Source organism: Bombyx mandarina, chromosome 17, assembly GCF_030267445.1.
Source record: "Bombyx mandarina strain Sakado chromosome 17, ASM3026744v2".
Classification (NCBI taxonomy): Eukaryota; Metazoa; Arthropoda; class Insecta; order Lepidoptera; family Bombycidae; genus Bombyx; species Bombyx mandarina.
Window position 1 is genome coordinate 12,326,147 of NC_143223.1, and position 20,644 is coordinate 12,346,790.

At 35.8% G+C, this 20,644-nt stretch overlaps 1 protein-coding gene across 1 annotated transcript in view; it reads left to right on the forward strand.

Moving 5' to 3' along the window:
• The first annotated feature begins 2,241 nt into the window (after window positions 1-2,241).
• The window catches only part of LOC114240716 (ras-related protein Rac1), a 50,302-nt gene continuing 31,899 nt past the window's right edge, over window positions 2,242-20,644 (forward strand). The window contains exon 1 of the mRNA XM_028171370.2: window positions 2,242-2,569. Coding sequence (XP_028027171.1) covers window positions 2,535-2,569 — 35 coding nt within the window. The 5' untranslated portion in view covers window positions 2,242-2,534. The remainder of the gene's footprint in view (window positions 2,570-20,644) is intronic.

A 20,644-nucleotide genomic window follows, 5' to 3' on the forward strand; every position in this document is an offset into this window, starting at 1 on the left:
TTATACAGCTCTTTGAATCACGGTAACTTAATAGTGCGGTGAGCATAGCCCGAGGATCTACCCACATCGTAGCTACAAAGCTATGAATACACCCGGCTTTTGTTTCTGGCAACAGATACTTCGTGTGTATATTTAATTTTTGCGTCCAATTTTAATATGATTACTAGACGTTTTTACATTAAAGATTATGGAATATACTTGGGCCCAAGAAACAACGCAACACTAAACCATAGATAATACACATAAATTAGGTTTAAGGAAGGTAGAAGTAAGGAAAACGGTCTCGTGTGTGAAAAAGTGTCCGTTAAAATCTGCTAAATAATGGTGGCGCTACAGTAGCAACCGGGTAAATTTTAAAAAAGCCGCTGAAAGTTATTAGAATAAGATAGATAAATAAAAAAGGACCAAAGAGCTGTAAGCACTACAAAATCACAAAAAGCATTTTATTTAAAGCTGATAAGAAAATACAACCAATGTCTCCACGTTTTACCACAGCAATAATTTTAGATAAATTGACGAATTAGTTTGGACTATGTAAACATGTGATGTCTTGTAGATTACACTCTCACTAACTACTCTGGTCATTAAATATATTAAATTTCCTAACTCAGCATACTTCAATCAGATAACAACTGTTCAGTTCATATCATAGATTATACACTTAATATATGTTCATATCATACCCTGTGCCTATGCTAGCGCCATTCTGGAACATTTTTGGACTGTTATTTAGTGCTTCTCCCATATGAAACGTTTCTCCTTATGTATACCCTCCATAATTAGGTAGTTAACTAAACTTCATATAACGGCTTTTACACAAAACATTTTTTTATTTAAACAATGATTTTAATTAGGTCGTAAACATTAATTTTTTTGGGTGCGTTCATTATTAGAAATGACATTTATGTCAATTAAATGCACTAAATCGAATAATATTTTTTTCAAAATGGCAATTGAGTTTTTTTTGGGATTATTTGGTTTTGGACGTTTGCTCCGAGTGTCGAGCTTAAAAAAAATACTAATTACTATGTATTCAAAATAAATGTAAAATTAGAATATATAATACATAAATATAATATAGCCCCCAGAAGTGCGCGGTTGAAGTGGGAGTGCGCAGAGTATACTGTTCGTAGAACAGATGACCTCTGCGTTCTTGGGTGGCGGCGCGGCGGCGCAGCGGCGTCGCGCTGGAATACACAGTGTAGGTAGACCACGCAGTAGATCGGTGACCTACTGAAGGTCGAGAGAATCGGTTTGGGTACCGCAAAACCCGCCATTGTAATGAACCTTAGGGAAGGCCTATATCCAGAAATGGACTTCCGCGGGCTGATGATGAGGTGAAAGATGAACGCAGTAAAATGAAGTTGATTTACTTGAAATTGTAATCCGGAATGAAACGGAATAAAAAGGGATGAGATGAGATGAAGTGTAATATCGTAAAATGGTGGGAATTTATGGAAATTTAGTGGGCTTCGGAAGAACCCGTGAAGCCGCATCTAGCGACTTTATTTATTTGTTAATTGTATTAATGTGTGTACGAATTTATGGCCCACCTGGTGTTATGTAGTTACCGGAGCCCATAGATATCCTCAACGTAAATGCCGCCATATACATTGAGACATAAGTTCTGAGGCCTCAGTTTTTACAGTATCATGGCTGTCCTATCCTTCAAACCGAAACGCAGTACTGCTTCACGGCAAGCTGTACCTACCCATGCGGGCCCTCAACATGCTTTGTCACCAGTAATTACACAAATTATAATTTTGCGGGTTTGATCTTTTTTACACAAAGTTATACCTTCACCATGGAAGTCAATCGCGAACATTTGTTGAATATGTATTTCATTACAAAAATTGGTACCCGCCTGCAGGAATCGAACACCGTGACATCGCTTGATCTCATCTTATTCTTTAGGCTACGACAACTTCTAAGACTTTCCCACAGTTGTGCGGCTTTACAGATGCTGAATGGTTAACTAGTATTAATACATGCTTAAACTTGAAGAAACATTAAAATCCAAAATAATAAAATAATTCACACAATCCATTCCTCGCATTCCCGCCAAAAAGTCCAATGCACAAAACCAAATATAAATTATTTTTTTGTTGGTTCTGTGGTTGGCTTTGAACAAACAGAAAAAAATCAACCTTCTCGATCGATATTTGGCGTGTTTCAATTAATTTGTTAAAGTCGATAAAATAATCGATTTTCCGATTGATACATCTCACATCCATCCGCCATCCCTAATTGAATGCCCAGTTGACGGAGCGGAGTGAGTGCACGTAATCGGCGATACCTACGTTTTTTCAATTTAATGAGACGAGGAAATTATTGTAAATCGTCCTCTTATCTCCAAGATATGAAATTGCGGTTGTTATCTAAACACTGTACTTTTCGTATCTAAGACTACGAGTGTTGATTGTGATGCCGACGTATTTTGATTGTCTAAAGTATTAAGTAGTGAAAAAACGAGTTGTTCTGTGTAAGCATCCGTTGTGTTTTATTTTGTGACAAAGATTGCATAAAAAGCAAAAATGCAGGCAATCAAGTGTGTTGTTGTTGGAGATGGGTGAGTTCGTTGTATTTCTACGTCATTCTCGATTTCGTAACGTAATAATTTGAAACTCAAATGCTCTGACGTCATAATTTAAATTAAACATCTTAAACTTACGCCGTCGTTTCCAAGATAAACATGTATGGTATAATTGTTATCACCCTGCCACTGTTATATTGATATTATATATGTAGGTATCTAAAATTTGTATTATTTTAACACAGAGTGAAATCAGGTGTCGGTTATTTCAATATAATATAATAATAAAAAACTTTATTTAGGTTATGATTTTCTCTCTATGGTTGGAAGAAATTATAAATTTAAAAATATAGATAAATGTATTGATGAATAGTCCATCTACATGTCATTGACCTTCAATATAAATTTTCTTTCTTTTAACTATACTGTACTAATAATCATATATTAACTATAATATTATTTTCTAAATTAGAAGAAAATCTTGCTGTTTACACTTTGCTCTCATTCTCATTTTACCAATAAAAACTGTAACAGCGTCACATAATATGTGGTGAGAAAAAAAAGAAATTTACCTTTTAATAACATGGCTAGAATTTTAATTCGAGGGAAAATATTAAAAATAATGTTGTAGTGCTTATTTATTGTGAGGTTTGCTTTTTGTGGTCTTTATTTTAAAACACGTGTGTTTGTCTTTTTACTGTAAAAAAGAAACATTTTGTTTTGAAGTTTTAATATTAAGATACAACAGAATAGCCCGTACTTATTTATTTGTTATATATTTTGTTATACATATAGAGTAGATATATAAAGTAATATCATTTCGTCAAGTTTTTTTTATAAATTCTACCGAAACATTTACCCAAATGTTTTCAATTGAAAATTAATAATGTTCATTCTCTCAGAAACTCAACTTAATGTAAACTTTGGGCTCCATGTTTCAACAGGTCCTCGGAATCAAAATGGTTTCTTAAATCTATGGAGTCCTTAACAGAACAAAGTGGTATTCCATGCCTGGACAAGGATTTATGCTTTACTAAGGATCATTTTGGCTTCTCCTAGAGTACTGAAAGATGCCCAGCTATCCCAAATACCTACTACATCTATTTGACACCATGTTAAAGGTGGCGTTACGATTGTTAATAATCCTAATCTCAGAGTTTTTTTTTTTTTCCTACCTATGCTGATAGCCTTGAGAGGCTATTTCAGCTTCGCCCTAACGTTTGTAGGTGAGCTCGCGGGGCTCGACCGGAGTGTTGCTAACACTGACCCTAGCAAGAGCAGTGCTTCGCAGAATCTACCACCGGATCGGAAACGCGACCCACTGAGAAGATCCGGCGAGAAACTCAGTGGGCTGTGTCTATGGGTTAGTTCGCTCGTCGAGCCCTTCGTCGCAAGCGACGGGTTCGACGAGGACGGTGACCGGACAAATGCATAATTAAATTATCCTTTTTTTAAATATTGTGATAATCAACATTCATTACTTCAAGCCATTGTAAAATTGTTGGTATGTACAAGTTTAATTGCTTACAGAATTATTACTTATGCAACTTATGGAATAGCACAAAAATATTTAAAGGCATAAAATCAATTCAGGCTCTCTCAAATTGTTAGATACATGATTGAGAATTCATTTTCATTTTTTTTTTTTTTTTTTTTTTTATTGCTTAGCTGTGTGGACGAGCTCACAGCCCACCTGATGTTAAGTGGTTACTGGAGCCCATAGACATCTACAACGTAAATGCGCCACACACCTTGAGATATAGTTCTAAGGTCTCAGTATAGTCACAACGGCTGCCCCACCCTTCAAACCGAAACGCATTACTGCTTCACGGCAGAAATAGGCGGGGCGGTGGTACCTACCCGTGCGGACTCACAAGAGGTCCTACCACCAGTAATTACGCAAATTATAATTTTGCGGGTTTCATTTTTATTACACGATGTTATTCCTTCACCGTGGAAGTCAATCGTGAACATTTGTTGAGTACATATTTCATTAGAAAAATTGGTACCCGCCTGCGGGATTCGAACACCGGTGCATCGCTTCAACACGAATGCACCGGACGTCTTATCCGTTAGGCCACGACGACCACTTACTAATAAAAAAGCTGCAAGAAGCTCAGACCTAACTCTTTTCCTTTATTAACTTTAAAAGTAGTCATCAGATAGACTAGACTAGAATTAGAACATTATTGAGAAGTAATTAAAGACCTGTTCAGTATTATAGTGTGTGTGTGTGTGTGTGTACTGTTTGGAGCACAATTTCTAACTCATAAGATTAGAAAACCATTTTTAAATCTATCTAATCTCTACTAAAAAACTAAAAAATCCTAAGATTTTTTTATCTAATTGACTTAATATTTACAGCGTAAAGATTACAATCCCTACAATACATTATACTAAAAAAGAGTGGGTCTCTACATATTGACGTTATTGATATCCCTAAATTTTGCATATTTTGGGTGGGAGGGATAGTGCAAACACTATCTCAGCTCATCCAGGAACTCCGCTAATTGTTAATTTGAGGTGATAAGTCTCATATAAGGCCACTCTGGTACACTCAATGAGCTGTCTAATTTGCCATTGTGAACTCATGTATATTTTATGGCCTGCAGTCAGTTATTGCTGCAACAGTTACAGTTCTTAGCTGTCATCTATTAAGATGAAATGCCGGGCTGAACAGTCTTACTTGGTTAGGTTTTTTTTTTTCGTTTTCTGTTGGCAGTTTGGGTAATATAATGTTGATTCTAACAATAATATGTTATGATGATAATAGATATAACTTTATCAAATTTATAATTATATGAGGGTAATTCGTAATCATAAGAATGAAAACATTAAAACTAACTTTAATTCCCTGCTTACTTTGTTGAAATAGCTAACATACCTGAAAAATGACCAAAAATATTATGTATATCACTTTACAGCCCATAATATGTGCAAGTAATTGTGTTAATCAATTAAATTATAGGGGTAGTCATCATAGAGCTGAAGCTATTTATATCCTGTTGAGCATCCGGATTCCGATTTCCGGATTACCGATTATCATTTTAATTATTTTAGCACTTCAACAGGTGAAAGGTTATAAAATAATTGAATTGCACTGACAAAAATGTATGAGATCTTGAGTCATTATTATGTTATCATAAATTATTATAAATTTAATCATAACTTTGTGTTTAATCATAACTTGTTTTGTATGTTTTAAAGATAATATGCTCTCTATTTGCTGATCAGTGGTGACCGTCACTCATGCAGGTCAACAATGTTAGGGGCACAACTGAGCCACTACTTATCTATCCAATTGTTGTGGTTTTTGAATTATATTTTTTCAAATTAAACTCCGTTTTTTTTTTCTATTTCAAAATGCCTTTCAAAAGAATTGGTGAATTCTTTACTCATTTACTAGTATGTGGTACATAACTAAATGTACGTAGATATTATTTTATCATCACGAACAATAGTTACAAAACAGTGCTTGTTCATTGGTTCTGAAAACAATTAAACATTGCTATTTATGTAAGTCGATACTTTGCGAGTGCTTAGTGGGCCGCCAAGGAAATTAACCGCTTTCCGAATTAGAAAACGGCACTGGTCGAGTTGGCAACACTCGTTCCTTATGGTAACTCAATCCAATTGAACTGTGAATGTTTTATTACAATTTGATTGCTATGTCCATAAAGAAATAGTGGATGGACCACACAAAATTATATTCTGTTTTTAATTAGTTTTTCAATAGACACAGCGACCGAATGTCTTTGTTTTTTACACGATAAAGCTAACGGTAACCAGATAAACAAAAATATAAATTCAAATCTATTCGAAAATAAGGAAGTTCTAAACATGTTAATTTCATGCTGCATACACAGAGCGTAATTAGTAGTGACGTCAATGATTGTATGTTTTGCACGGATACTATACAACACTCGTTTGGTACGCAAGTGAAGGAAAAAACATAATGCCCTCACCGTCTAAATACTTTAAAATCTCAAGCTGAAATAGCTTTTATATACATTTTTTATTGCTTACGAGGACGAAAGAACTCCCTGCCCACCCGTGCGCTTAGTGCGATTTTTTTAACGTTGTCGATAGCGTAAACGTTAATTCAAATTTGTATGGAGCTGGAACGTTTGCCTATGTTTGCCGATAGGGGCGCTGTTCCAACTGCATACAAATTTGAGTTAACTATTACGCTATCGAGAACGTTAAAAAACTCGCACTAAGCACACTGATTGTAATAGGGGGCCGTATTAAGAGTCCCACAAACTTGCGACGTTTCTGATCATTATTTAGGCTCGGTTTTAAAATAACGTCATATATGTATTCCGTAAAGCTTTGACCGTAACAGGATCACGCATGGCATTTATTTATGTACTTATAGAGAATATAGAGAAGAAGTGCACATTCCTAATATTTTTTTAAAATAATGCATAAAAGATACATTAAATCAATAAAGAAAACATTACACACACTACATACCATGTATTTGACGCACACACGCATGCATACTATTTATTGTCAAACTTTTGTTCTTGACGTCTTTTGTCAAATTGAGATTAAATATTGTTTGTCTTTGTTAATATTTTTTATAGTGTAGTGTTGGCGAAATTTGTCATTATAGAAGTATAAAATGCAATCATAATAATGTACAAACTTACAATTCCAATTAATTATAGTCGAATTTCGACTACTGCGGGACCTCTAGTAAAAAAAAATCCATATAAGTAATACACTAAATTTGAGAGCGGTTAACCTTAATGAAAAAGCGATCTTACCTAGAATGAATAAAGCGTCTTCTAGAGCTGATGACAAAACAGTTGCAGTTTTTTACTATTTCTATTCAGCGTTAAAGCGATCATGATCGCTTTTTTCTGACAAAAGCGTTTTATTAGTTTTTAGAAAAAAATATATAAAAATCGAGAAGCGAATTGCCACTCGAATTAATATGAAGTATCTACTAAAATATGAGAAAATATGACGTAGGTATTATCTGAATATGAAGACATTTGAATTCGAAATTTAAAACGCGTATGAAACTAGCAACTTCTTGAATTTCAATGGAGTGAATCATGACTTTGGCGGGAACGCGAGGAGTGAAGTTGTGTGATTTGTTTTATTTTGTCTATTTAGTGTTTCTTCAGGTTTAAATGTATAATAACGGTGGTTTATTAACTGTTTAGTATCTGTAAAAGTGCACAAATGTGGGAAAATGTAACAAAGCTGCTGGACGTCACTCCTCGGGATCCTCCAAAAAGTCCAATGAAAAAGTCTCAGTAGATGACCACCATTTTACTGAGATTATATTTCATCCCATTTCATTTGGTTTCATCCCAGTTGATTAATGTCTCAAATCAATCATCTTCATTTCATTTCATCATTTTTCATAAAAATAAGAAAATAAAATAAGACATGACTTAAAGGTCTTACTTACCAGGTCATAAAATCCCTTAAAAAAAAAGGAGTGAATCTTTTTTATTAATCACTTTTATAATATTATTAATAGTCAACATTCCTTAGAAACTGTTCGAAGAAGGTCCGACTTTCCTATAACTGTAGCCAATCGGTCAGACACTACCCATTGGCCTCTTCTTAATTAGATCAAAGGATCCATAATTAAGAGCATGTGGCATTCACATTTTTGTTTCCTTTGGGAACTCTTAAATATTATTTTAGTAGTTTCTTTTATTTGAATTAGATGTGCAGACGAATTTGCGATTCGCTTTAAGAGGTTAATGGTTTTTATTTATTGCATAAACGGGTTATCGAGCGCACGGCCTGTCATGTTGTAAGTGGTGTTAGTTACCGGAGTCCACGGATATCATAATGTGAGAGTTACCTAAAGAGTTAGGGTCTAATTCTTAATTGCGCATAGATATCGCCACCTTGAGGTGTCGATCATCAGAGTTTATAGACAAAAGCAATAATTAATGACAAATCAAACCGTGGAAATGAGATTTAGGGGACTTACTGGTGGTAGGACCTCTTGTGAGTCCGCATGGCTAGGTACCACCACCCGGCCTATTTCTGCCGTGAAGCAGAAATCCGTTTCGGCTTGAAGGGTGGGGCAGCCGTTGTGACTATACTGAGACCTTAGAACTTATATCTCAAGGTGGGTGGCGTATTTACGTTGTAAATGTCTATGGGCTCCATTAACCACTTAACACAAGGTGGGCTGTGAGCTCGTCCACCCATCTAAGCTATAAAAAAAAGGGAATAGACCACAATATACTCAAATCCACCAAACCATAAAAACTATTTGTATAACATTTCATTAAAGGCACATCACGAGCGAATTGAATCGTTTCGATTTGATCCAGACGTGGATCAAAATCCACTCAAAGAGAATTCAATCAGTCCGTATTCGTACGTACAAACTGCCTACATATTCAGTTAGTTTACATTAATTTGATTTGGTATAGAGTGCTTACTATATAAGATCTACAGTGCAGTGTAGTTACGAATAATGCTTGGTACCGATCTTTGTCATCGGGGTTCTTGCTATGGTTTTTGTAAACTTCATAAATCATAAAAATTTGAGAAGGTATTTTTCTTTAATAATTAGCTGCGTGAATGAGCTCTCGGCCCTCCTCGTGTTAAATGGTTACAAGAGTCCATGGACATCAACAATGTAAATGTCGCCACCGACCTTCAGACTCAGTTTTACAGTACAACGGCTGCCCCACGCTAAGCGGTAGGCAGCCGCTTGGCTCTGCCCCTTACACTGCTGAAGTCAATGGGCGACGGTAACCACTCACCATGAGGTGGGCCGTATGCTCGTCTGCCTACAAGGGCAATAAAAAAAACCCTTCAAATCGAAACGCATTGTTTCACGACAGAAATAGGCGGGTCGGTGATGCCCACGTCTGCAAGCCATGCCCTACCACCACTAGCAAAAGCATTGTCCAAACTCGGAAAATAAACAAATTATTCATAACAAAACTTTATTGGTCGTATTTATTTAGTACAGGCGAAACTGGTAAAATGTTTTTATAACGTGTGTTTTATAATGTTTCGTATTCAATGCGTATTGTTACAGGAAAATTGTTTTGTGATCTACCTACTTATGTACACTCAAATAACTCTCAAATGCTGTTTAACAAGTACTTTTGTTGTTAAAACTCGGATGTGTGTATGTTTTAGGCTTTTAAAAATTATTGATGAAATGTTACCGTCCTCGTCGAACCCGTCACTTGCGACGAAGGGCTCTACGAGTGAATTAACTCATAGACACAGCCAACTGACTTTCTCGCCGGGTCTTCTCAGTGGGTCGCGTTTCCGATCCGGTGGTATATTCTGCGAAGCACTGCTCTTGCTAGGGCCAGTGTTAGTAACACACCCGGTTTAAGTCCCTTAGCTCACCTACACGTCAAGGAGAAGCTGAAATTGCCTCTCAAGGTTATCTATCAGCATAGGTAGGAAAAAAAAGTAAAATCTTCAGACAAATTTAGACTATGTTTCGCCCCATAGACATAACCCACTGAGTTTCTCTCCGGATATTCTCAGTGGATAGCGATTCCGATCCGGTGGTAGATACTGCGAAGCTAAGCTTATAGGCCAGTGTTAGCAAATTTTCTCAGGTTGAGTTTGTAAGCTCACCTACCCGTTCGCACGTAGCTGGAATATCCAGTCAGTCAACCAGCGGGTAGGTTTGGGAAAAAACAAGATCTTTGAGGTGAAATTAAGATACATACAGCACATACAGGGACACGTGTCATGTATTTTAAAAAAAACCTGTACTTTTTATGTCGACAATCCTTCATAATATTATATCCTCTGAACATATGCTAGAAGTGATCCTATAATAACGTTACGAGTTTGTGGGTTTGAAATTACATACTTTACAGTGACTGCTTTGTATCCGCTTCATGTATGACTCGAGAACAATTTGACTTGGTATTACGGTTCTCAATGATAAAACAATATTGATGGGATTCAATCCGTCACAATGTTAGATACGAATTGTAAATATTAAGGTTTTGTTTTTTGTTTTTATTGCTTAGATGGATGGACGAGCTCACAGTCCACCTGGTGCTAAGTGGTTACTGGAGCCCATAGACATCTATAACGTAAATGCGCCACCCACCTCGAGATATAAGTTCTAAGGTCTCAGTATAGTTACAACGGCTACCCAACCCTTCGAACCGAAACGCATTCCTGCTTCACGGCGGAAATAGGCGGGGTGATGGTACCTACCCGTGCGGATTCCTAAGAGGTCCTACCACCAGTGAAGGTATTGGTATTCTAACAATGCATAGCTTGTTAGGTGAGCTCATGGAGCTCAATCCGGTAGATCTTGCTAACACTAGCCTTCCCTTCGCTGAATGTACCACCGGATCGGAATCGCGTCTCACAGAAAATTCGGCGATCAATCTCAGTGGGTCGTGTCTGTGGCTTAGGTTGCACGTCGAACTCTATCATGTTATGTATATGGGCGTAATTTTTTGTAGCATAGTATAATTTCGATATAAGTTTTAGTTGCACTTGTCGGCCATAAATAGATTTGAAAATCCCATATCATGTTTGATGTTGCTTCTGACGTATTAATTTTGAGATCCTTTTTGAATCTATTTCTCATTTAGTAAATTGATAATATAATTAGTCCTTTGAAGCTGCACTATTTAATTTTATTTATTTATTTTTTATTGCTTTGATGGGTGGACGGGCTCACAGCCCACCTGGTGTTAAGTGGTAACTGGAGTCCATAGACATCTACAACGTAAATGTACCAACCACCTCGAGATATAAGTTCTAAGGTCTCAGTATAGTTACAACGGCTACCCCACCCTTCGAACCGAAACGCATTACTGCTTCACGGCGGAAATAGGCGGGGTGGAGGTACCTACCCGTGCGGACTCCCAAGAGGTCCTACCACCAGTGATTACGCAAATTATAATTTTGCGGGTTTGATTTTTATTACACGATGTTATTCCTTCACTGTGGAAGTCAATCGTGAACATTTGTTGAGTACGTATTTCATTAGAAAAATTGGTACCCGCCTGCGTGATTAAATATGTATTTTTGTGTTTTATATGAAGAATGCAATCACAAATGTTCGAAAATTTGTACTTTTGTCATTTTCTTTCTAACTTACCACAGTTTTCTTTCTAACTTAAATAAATGTATCACGTAAAGATCTCCGTAATAAATAGTAAACTTGTACGTTTCTTTATTTTGTAATTAGAGAGCTTTATCTTATTTACTAAGCATCTATCAATAGAGTATGAGAATATAATAAGCAATGAAATGAGAAACAGAAATAATTGTGACTGACGTGATATTATCAAATTACGAACTTCGGTTGCTCTCGTACTATTGGGAGAAGTTCTTAGAATAAGCTACGTGATATTGAAGCAAAGGACACTCATCTACTATATGTAAAGTAATGAAATAGTATGCTTAAGAAGATGCATTTAATTCGCAAAACCAAACTAGATTGGCAAACCAATTTTCAAACAGATTCGATGCCCACAACAACAGTATGACGAACAAACATGCCACTGTTTTAGGTATTTTTTATTAAGTGGATTACATTAGGCTTATCTCTTCGCTACATCGCAGTCTTAAAACCAATTAGCTTTGCACGGTAATGTTTTAATTACATAATCGTAATCCAAAATAGAACTGTGTTTTTGTTTCATCTATGATTTACCTTATTGCGTGTTAACTATAAATAAAAACATATCTTTAATAAACATAGGTTTCTTAGATTGAAATTAACTTTAATGCCATTAAAAAAACTGCACAAATTAGCAATATTGATGGTAATTACTATTTGTTTTACAAACAACACAATTATGGTTTTCTCGTGGTGTAGCAAATTATCCAATCAGCAATTGCTTTACCAGCCACGTGTCTCGAAAATATTCAAAGTTTGACACTTCAGAGATCGTAGGGTTCTTTTAGCAATTGAAAATTAGGGTAGCACGGTTTATTCTTAAATAACGATAGAAGTTTTGGGTTTTGTCGGAGGATGTGCGTGCTAAATAATCCGTAGCCTTGCTCTCCCCTCGTCCTACGGGAACCGGTCGATCTACCGAACAACGGAATCCACTCGAAGACAATAGCGACTCCAGCGAATTGCCCTCCCTTTGTACCCCGGGGACACATTTCACGTACACGACTAAACCGGAGAAAGAGGTCACATTTGACCGCTTTCCGAGATTCTCCATGAAAATTATCTATATATTAATACGTGAAGTAAAAACTTTGTATCCGTTTTTACGAAAATTGCGCGGACGGAGGAGTATGAGATTTTCCACACTTATAGAAAATATAGAGAAGAAGTGCACAATGCTAATATTTTTGTAAAATAATGCATAAAAGATACATTAACTCAATAAAGAAAACATACACACATTGCATACCATGTATTTGACGCACACATGCATGCATACTATTTATTGTCAAACTTTTGTTCTTGACGTCTGTGATCAAATTGAGAATAGATTAAATATTGTTTGTCTTTATTAATATTTTTTTATAGTGTAGCCTTGGCGAAGTTTATGATTATAGAAGTATAAAATAAAATCATAATAGTGTACAAACTTACAATTCCAATTAATTATAGTCGAATTTCGACTACTGCGGGACCTCTGGTTCTCGTAAACGTGATTCAGTTTTACGAATACAAAGTTAAAAAAACGAATAAAGATGCCAGCGAAATTACAATGCGACAATCGAATAAACGGAATGCAGTCTGTGTTTTCTTTTAACGAAACGTGGGCCTCGCCAAGGCTAGACTTATCGATTCGACGAAGTGCAATATGTATGCTGAGTTACAACATCCCGAAGACCGCGTACAGATTTCTGGCGCGTCACACAGGCGTTATTAGAACGAGGTGATGTTGATCGAATGCAGATCAACTTTCTCAGAAATCATTTTTGTAAATTTAGATCGTACGTACCTTGAAACTTCACGAACACAAATCAAAATACAAACGGTTCACGGGTTTTTACGTGATAATCTGTAAAGCATGCCTACAAGTCTATTAATAAATCCACAATAATTGTAGAATCATTCATCGAATTTATTTTATTTTGTCGATTTTGTGGGTCATTGTACAATGTAATACTAGCTAACCTATAATTCCGTTAAATAGTTTCCGTGTACATTGCCGAGCCTCGATTTGTTCAACGAACCGCAACAGGACATCGTTTCCGCACAAAGCTCTTTTAGTGTTACTGGGTTCACCCTCAGGCTGTTTGTTTGAGCGTATAAGTAATTACTGTTGTGGCCTAATTTTTGGTTCCTCGCTCACATACCAGACTAGTTTGACCTGTTTATTTCGGAAAGTTTAATGCGATGGTCAACCGAAACGGTCAAAACCTGTCCCGTAGACAATCGAGCTTGAGTGTTACCGCTGGTGGTTATCGAAATCCATAGATGTCGTACTATTAGGTTATTATGTGACCACTATTATATCGATGTCCCAATCAAATGTAGACAGGATAATTGAGGCCGTCAGCATGGAAGTGGCCTATCCTACATTTTTTCATATTCGTGGTTCTACTATATTGCAATTTATTTAAAACATAATAAATTTTGATGCAAAACCGGTCTATCCCTAGTTTCGCCTATATATAACAGATGGTTTTGTCAACATTATTTTTGCGCGTTTTGTTTTCGCCTATGAGACAGTGTAAAAGTAAATTCAGACCTCATTGTCTCCATTACTATAGTAAGCTCAGGTAAGCTTAGGCAACTTTTGCGCTGACGACCTCAATTGTACTGATGAAGGTTTGCAATATTTGCTTTTTTTCTTTTTGTTGTCCTTATCCCACATTACGTGGGGTCGACGCATGTCTTCTCTTATGCTGCACAGGGATTTGGCAGAAGTTTTACGACTGTCCGCCTGCCTGACGTCAACCCTCCTTGGGTTATATCCATTGTAAGATGCCATAGGGAGTGACTTTTCTGTTTCTTCTTTTAGTGTTTATTTTACTTCATCCGTTTTTTGCTCGCATTAGGTCCTAACAACATTACATAGGCCAATTTGATTTTGTTCCTTCATTGATTTTTTTTACATAAGTTAGTGAGCGGTCAAAAGGACCACCTTGTGTTAAAAGACTCCGGGAGCCCATGGGCATCGTTAGGTGAAAAAACCCTTACAATACGAACACACACATCACTATAAGTTGTACGCCCAGCGTCTTACTCGTGTATTTGTACAATAAGGTCTGCAACTACGTTCCTTGCTGTTTGTCAATTTAAGGTATCAATACAACAATCAAACAATTGTAAACCAAGCTTATTAGATAAGTGGTAAATGAACCGATTTGACACATTAATTATTATATTGTTGCATGATATACTTTTGGTATGAAAATGTATGAGTGTTGCTCTTCTTCTTTCGTTCGAAGATAGCGACGGCTAAAAAACCTCGAGAGCTCCAAAAAGTTTTCAGCGATGATTCTCTCAACGAACAATAGAGTAGAATAATCGGAATTGAATAACAACTATGATTAGCGCGATATTCGACCTTGTTTCAGCTTCTCTGCATCGAGGTCATTGTAATTACACTACAAGCTGGTTTAGCAAGATCTTCTATGAAATAAATAATTAGTTTGGATAATAACGCTGACGTTATTTACGACCTTTTATATCATGGTTGGTACAATTACTATGGGCCAGTATTTTTTTTTTTAGTCAAACGTAAATTGTTAAAAATTACGATATATACGAATTTGTTAAAAAAAAGTTGGATCTAAAAATCTTCACAAAGGGAAATTGAGTTTGTTCCGGAATTACTCAATTAGCCTCTTGAAAGACTCTCAAAGCTTCAGCGATTTATTATATTACTAAGAGTTCGGAACGCAGTTCGTTATTGGGTGAAAGAAAAAAAATATAAAATTCTCGGATATCATTAAAAATCGAAGTTGAATTAATTAAAAAAAAAATATTTTGGCGTAACGATGTTCAAGTTGATCTCGTCATTAACAATCTAAATATGTCTAAGACGGACTATGTGAGTACTTTTGAACACATTATTTCATTCTATTTCTGGAGAGAGTAGACATTATAAATATTAATATCGTCACCCAGATATGAAGACGAAGGTTCAATTGGATTGGTATCGTACAGGATGGGTACACGATACGAACTTCTTTAATATTGATATTCTTTATTTATCACTTGCACTATATAATGGTGGTAGTTTGTTTTCATTGTTTTTACTTTTATTATCTTTTTGTAATTTTTAAGTCGACAATTTCAATTACTTTTGTTCACTACTTAGTCGTCTGTTGAGTTATTGGTGGAAACTTGTTGGGTTTTTGTTCTATGTTTAATATACTGTGTGGATTTAGGATGTTATTACTTTCCCAAATAAATAAATGATTTGAAATTTTATCGAAACTAGAACCATGATATCATCCAGTAACGGTTGCCTTGCGTTTTGGCTTGAAAGGTGGCATAGCCAAGCTAACGTCCGCAATGATAATCACTTAAGTGGACCGTATGTTTGTCTGCCTAAAATGGCAATAAAAAAAGTTCAGCTTAATTTCGCCATGTGGGTATTTACGTCGTGATTTCTATGCTCTCTTATACATTGATACAATAAACAAGAATAGGGTTAACGTACTGCCGCCATATTAAAGTTCAAACAGCCACGCTTGCTCATCGATAGGACGGTAACAGGTAAATAATGGGTTCATTGTTCATCGAACTGCGAATCGGCTAACCAAATTAATGGGGCCTTCCAAAACATTTCGCTCCTTGTAAATTTGCATATAATACTGTACACAGGTATGGATATCTATTTTAAAGTACATTAGTCATAACTTTTCAAAGTACTGTTACGTTTGGTTAAGTGTACGTATTATTTTTTTATATCGGTGGCCGAGCTCACGGCTCAACTTATGTTAAGGGGTTACTGAAGCCCATAGACATCTGTATAAAATGCTGCCATCCGCCTCGAGATACGAGTTCTAAGTTCTCAGTTTTTACAGTACAACGGCTGTCCCGCCTTTCAACCGAAAAGCATTACTGCTTCACGGCAGAAATAGGCAGGATGGTGATACCTACCCGTGCGGACTCACAAGACGTCCCACCATCAGTAAACAGCATTAAACTAAATTGTATTCGAGGATTCGACCGTTGACCATTTGATGGTACGATAAACGAATCTTTTGGTTATATTCAAATTTTTCAGTATGTTAAAAATTTGAATTGGCGCGTAACCGCAACGATGCAACGCAATAACTGCAACACGGTCTTCTTTAAGAGCCCACTCCATAATTAAAAATGAGTAAAATTCTAAAAGTATACATTTTTATTTTCATGAACAATTCGAAATTCAAATTCAATAAACTTTTTTGTGGCCAGCATTCTAAAAGAAAAGTTTTTACTGTGTGACAATACTTACGACCTGACTAGGTATTTATAGTTCTTTTCGTATTTCACATATTATTTTGCGAATAAAGAATTATTAGTAGCGTTCAAAAGCGTTCTACATTTGGGCTAACATTAAAAAGCGGTTCAAGCTAAAGTAGGTACAGGAGTTGAAGCGCCATTAGTGATAAAAATTCTGGGCGATTGATTTCACAGCATTGCCTTCTTGGGAATATCGAAAGTCGAAAGGTTTTGCGCTGTGAAGGTAGCAAGGAATAGCGCCGCGATCGTGTTTCAACTATGTATTTTCATCTTCGCTGTTAGAAGTCGAACTCGTTAGTAAACCGCTAAGTGAGTCGACTATTATCAAAGGCGGCAATCTGACTTTTGGACAATGATTGGTAAATCAGAAAAACGAATTATTGACTTTGTATTCCTTTGGCAGTCACAAAACTCTTCGGAACGACATCTTAGATAAATAACAGGTTAACTATTAACCTTTATTTAATGCAGGTTTTGAACCGTATTCTTTGAAGGAGACGATTATATTCAAATAAATCTGTATTGACATATCAATAAAATTTTTTTGTCCAAATGTACAGATTGCCGCCTTTGATAATAGACGACTCAAGTGTTTTTTTTTTAAATTTCATTACTCATTCGTAATTTGAAATAAATCATTTCGTGGAAAATTTATATAATTTAGTTTCTCAAGTCGTTAAATTTTTATTTTTATTTTTTTCTATTGCTTAGCTGGGTGGACGAGCTCACAGCCCACCTGGTGTTAAGTGGTTACTGCAGCCCATAGACGTCTACAACGTAAACGCGCCACCCACCTTGAGATATAAGTTCTAAGGTCTCAAGCATAGTTACAACGGCTGCCCTACCCTTCAAACCGAAACGCATTACTGCTTCACGGCAGAAATAGGGTGGCAGGGTGGTGGTACCTACCCGCGCGGACTCACAAGAGGTCCTACCACCAGTAATGTATTTTCCATTGTACCATGTATTTTCATCTTCGCTGTTAGAATTCGAACTCGTTAGTAAACCACTAAGTGGTTTTATTTTTTAAATTTCATTACTCATTCGTAATTTGAAATAAATCGTTTCGTGGAAATTTAAATAATTTCGTCCCTCTAAGTCGTTAAATTTTTTTTTCTTGTTGTACCTAATATTCAGTGTGTACCAGAGTTTATAGATATGCCAAGATCAATGACGGGACCAGGCAGCGGTCGGAGGGTCGCATAAGTGGTGGCATATATATGGTACCTGGTAGATGTAATAATGAATTATTGTAAATAATAGAATTACTTTCATAGAATTATAAGTTAGGTTATTTTTTGTTGTCATATAATTTTATCCTATACCTACTCGTAGTTGCTAGAAGCATTAGTCACGCGCACATGGCTTATATTACAAGCCAGATCTTTTACTTGCGTATATTTTTTTAGCTTGTAATGTGTATTTTGTGCCTTATTAATAAATAAATAAATCGCACAAAGCACCCCACCACAAATAGTATAACTTATGCGTGTGTATGTATAATAATAATAACTTAATAATAATAATAAAACTTAATAATAATAATAAGTGTAATAATCATTTAAGCGGTATACTGTACTTCTTAGTGGTACGTATTTGTGGATGAAAGGCAAAGGTTTTGCAACTTTAACCGCTTTTTTTTTCTTTTAAATGTCCAAAAATTTTTTTTTTTGTTATTATTTGAAGCAAAATTACCTTGACAAATCTATGAAACATTTACGTTTCTATCTATCGTTGTACTTATGAAACATGAGTATATGTATCCTTAAATCATCCATCTAATTGCAGAGTCTGTAATGGTGCCATAGCGTCAAGATGAAAGGGCGCCATTATCTTAATTCATGCCTCAATCGCAAATGATTTTCCGTTTGACTTCCCCGAACACAAAATATAATTATATCATTTTAAGACATAGCAATTACAGCTTTTGCGATAACCGCATCCATTAAATGTATCCTTATATAGTCGTCATATAAAACACGTTCTTATGAAAAAGTGTAAATAAAAAAAAATATATAAATGATTTGTGTATTTTAACCCTTTGCGGTCCTAAGACTAATGTTATGTAGGACACAAGACCCATTTTGTCCCTGCGATTCAAACACCATACAAACGATGGAACATTTATTATATCATTGTCCAAAATATTTTAATACAAGGTATGAATTTGAGACTATATGTCGAATAAATAACATAGACTTTAAAGATTGCAATGAAATTACAAAAAAAGAGGAAACATTGAATAAATTTATGATACATTTAAATGAAATTATTTATAGCCTCAAAAAATTTAATAACACTTAAATATAATTTAATGCACTGTGTTTTACATTTCTATTTACACTTTTACAAAACATTATATTAACCACTTACAAATTTACATGACATCTTAGTTTCGTTCATTTACGTATAAAGTTATATATTATATTTATATACTGTCTACTCAAAACCCCCCTTAAATTATTTTACCTCTCATAATAATTATATTCTAATATTTAAATACCTATGCATCTTGTTAAATTTCGAAGTAGTCAATAGCGTCGAAATTTAATAAAAGTATCTATTAGCTTTAACAAAAAAAAAAAAAAAATGTTATGTAGGACTACATGTCCAATACATATGGATACAATCTAGAAAGTCAAAGAAACACTCAAATTTGTATGGAATTGGAAAGTTTGCCTACGTTTGCCGCTAGGGACGCTCGGCTGTTGCAACTGCATACACATTGGGAGTTAACTTTTACGCTATCGAGAACGTTAAAAAACTCGCACTAAACACATTCGATTTTGGGCTCATTACTAATGAGTACCACTATTCATAAAGTGCGTCAAAGTTTTCTTAACAATAATGAATTTTAATTTTTGTACGATATATAAATATTACTTTAAAGTTTAAACCGTCTATTAATGTCACGCATAATGTTTGTTGACGGCTAGGCTGTGAAATAATGTATGTACACAAAATTATCTACGTGCGTATCTTTCTCCTTATTTGCCGGACCCAAAGCGTGCTCCACATTGTTTGGTGTTCGCACGGGCATAATCTAATATCCAGAGTGAAGAATTTAAAAAGTATTCATTTCAAAGGAAATATTATATGTTTGCACGCGTTTTGTATTTTTGTTTTTGCAGTTAAAAAGAGGTCAGGCGGTTGTTCGACCCACCCATGTTACCATCGATTATGCATTACAAAGGATAAGCCGTTTTTCATGTTAATTATAATTAGGAGTAAACTAAGCAATATATGTATATAAACAAACATCAGCTAACCTAGATAGATCATATACAACGATTAGCCATATGTGACGTCATGCGTTCAGCTTGACGCGATAAGTCTTAAACTTCACACATTTTAGCTTAGAAATACTAGAAATCGGTGTACCCGTGGAAGGTTTTAACAACGGAGGGAAAATCTTTCACCGACCGGTGATATTGCTCGGTAGACCGACGGTCTGAATGTTTTTTTTTCGTAGCTGTGTGCTGTTAGCCTTCAGAAGCTATTTCAGCTTCACCCTAACGTGTAAGTGAGCTCACGGGGCTCAAATCGGAAGTGTCGCTAACACTGCCTAGCAAGAGCCTGCCTAACCGCAGAATCTACCACCGGATCGGAAACGCGACCCACTGAAAGGATCCGACGAGAAACTCAGTGGGGTCTGTCTATGGGTTAATTTCCTCGTCAAGCCCTTCGTCGCAAGCGTTAGGTTCGACGATGACGGTGACCGGTGCTTGAGGTACCTAAAAGGA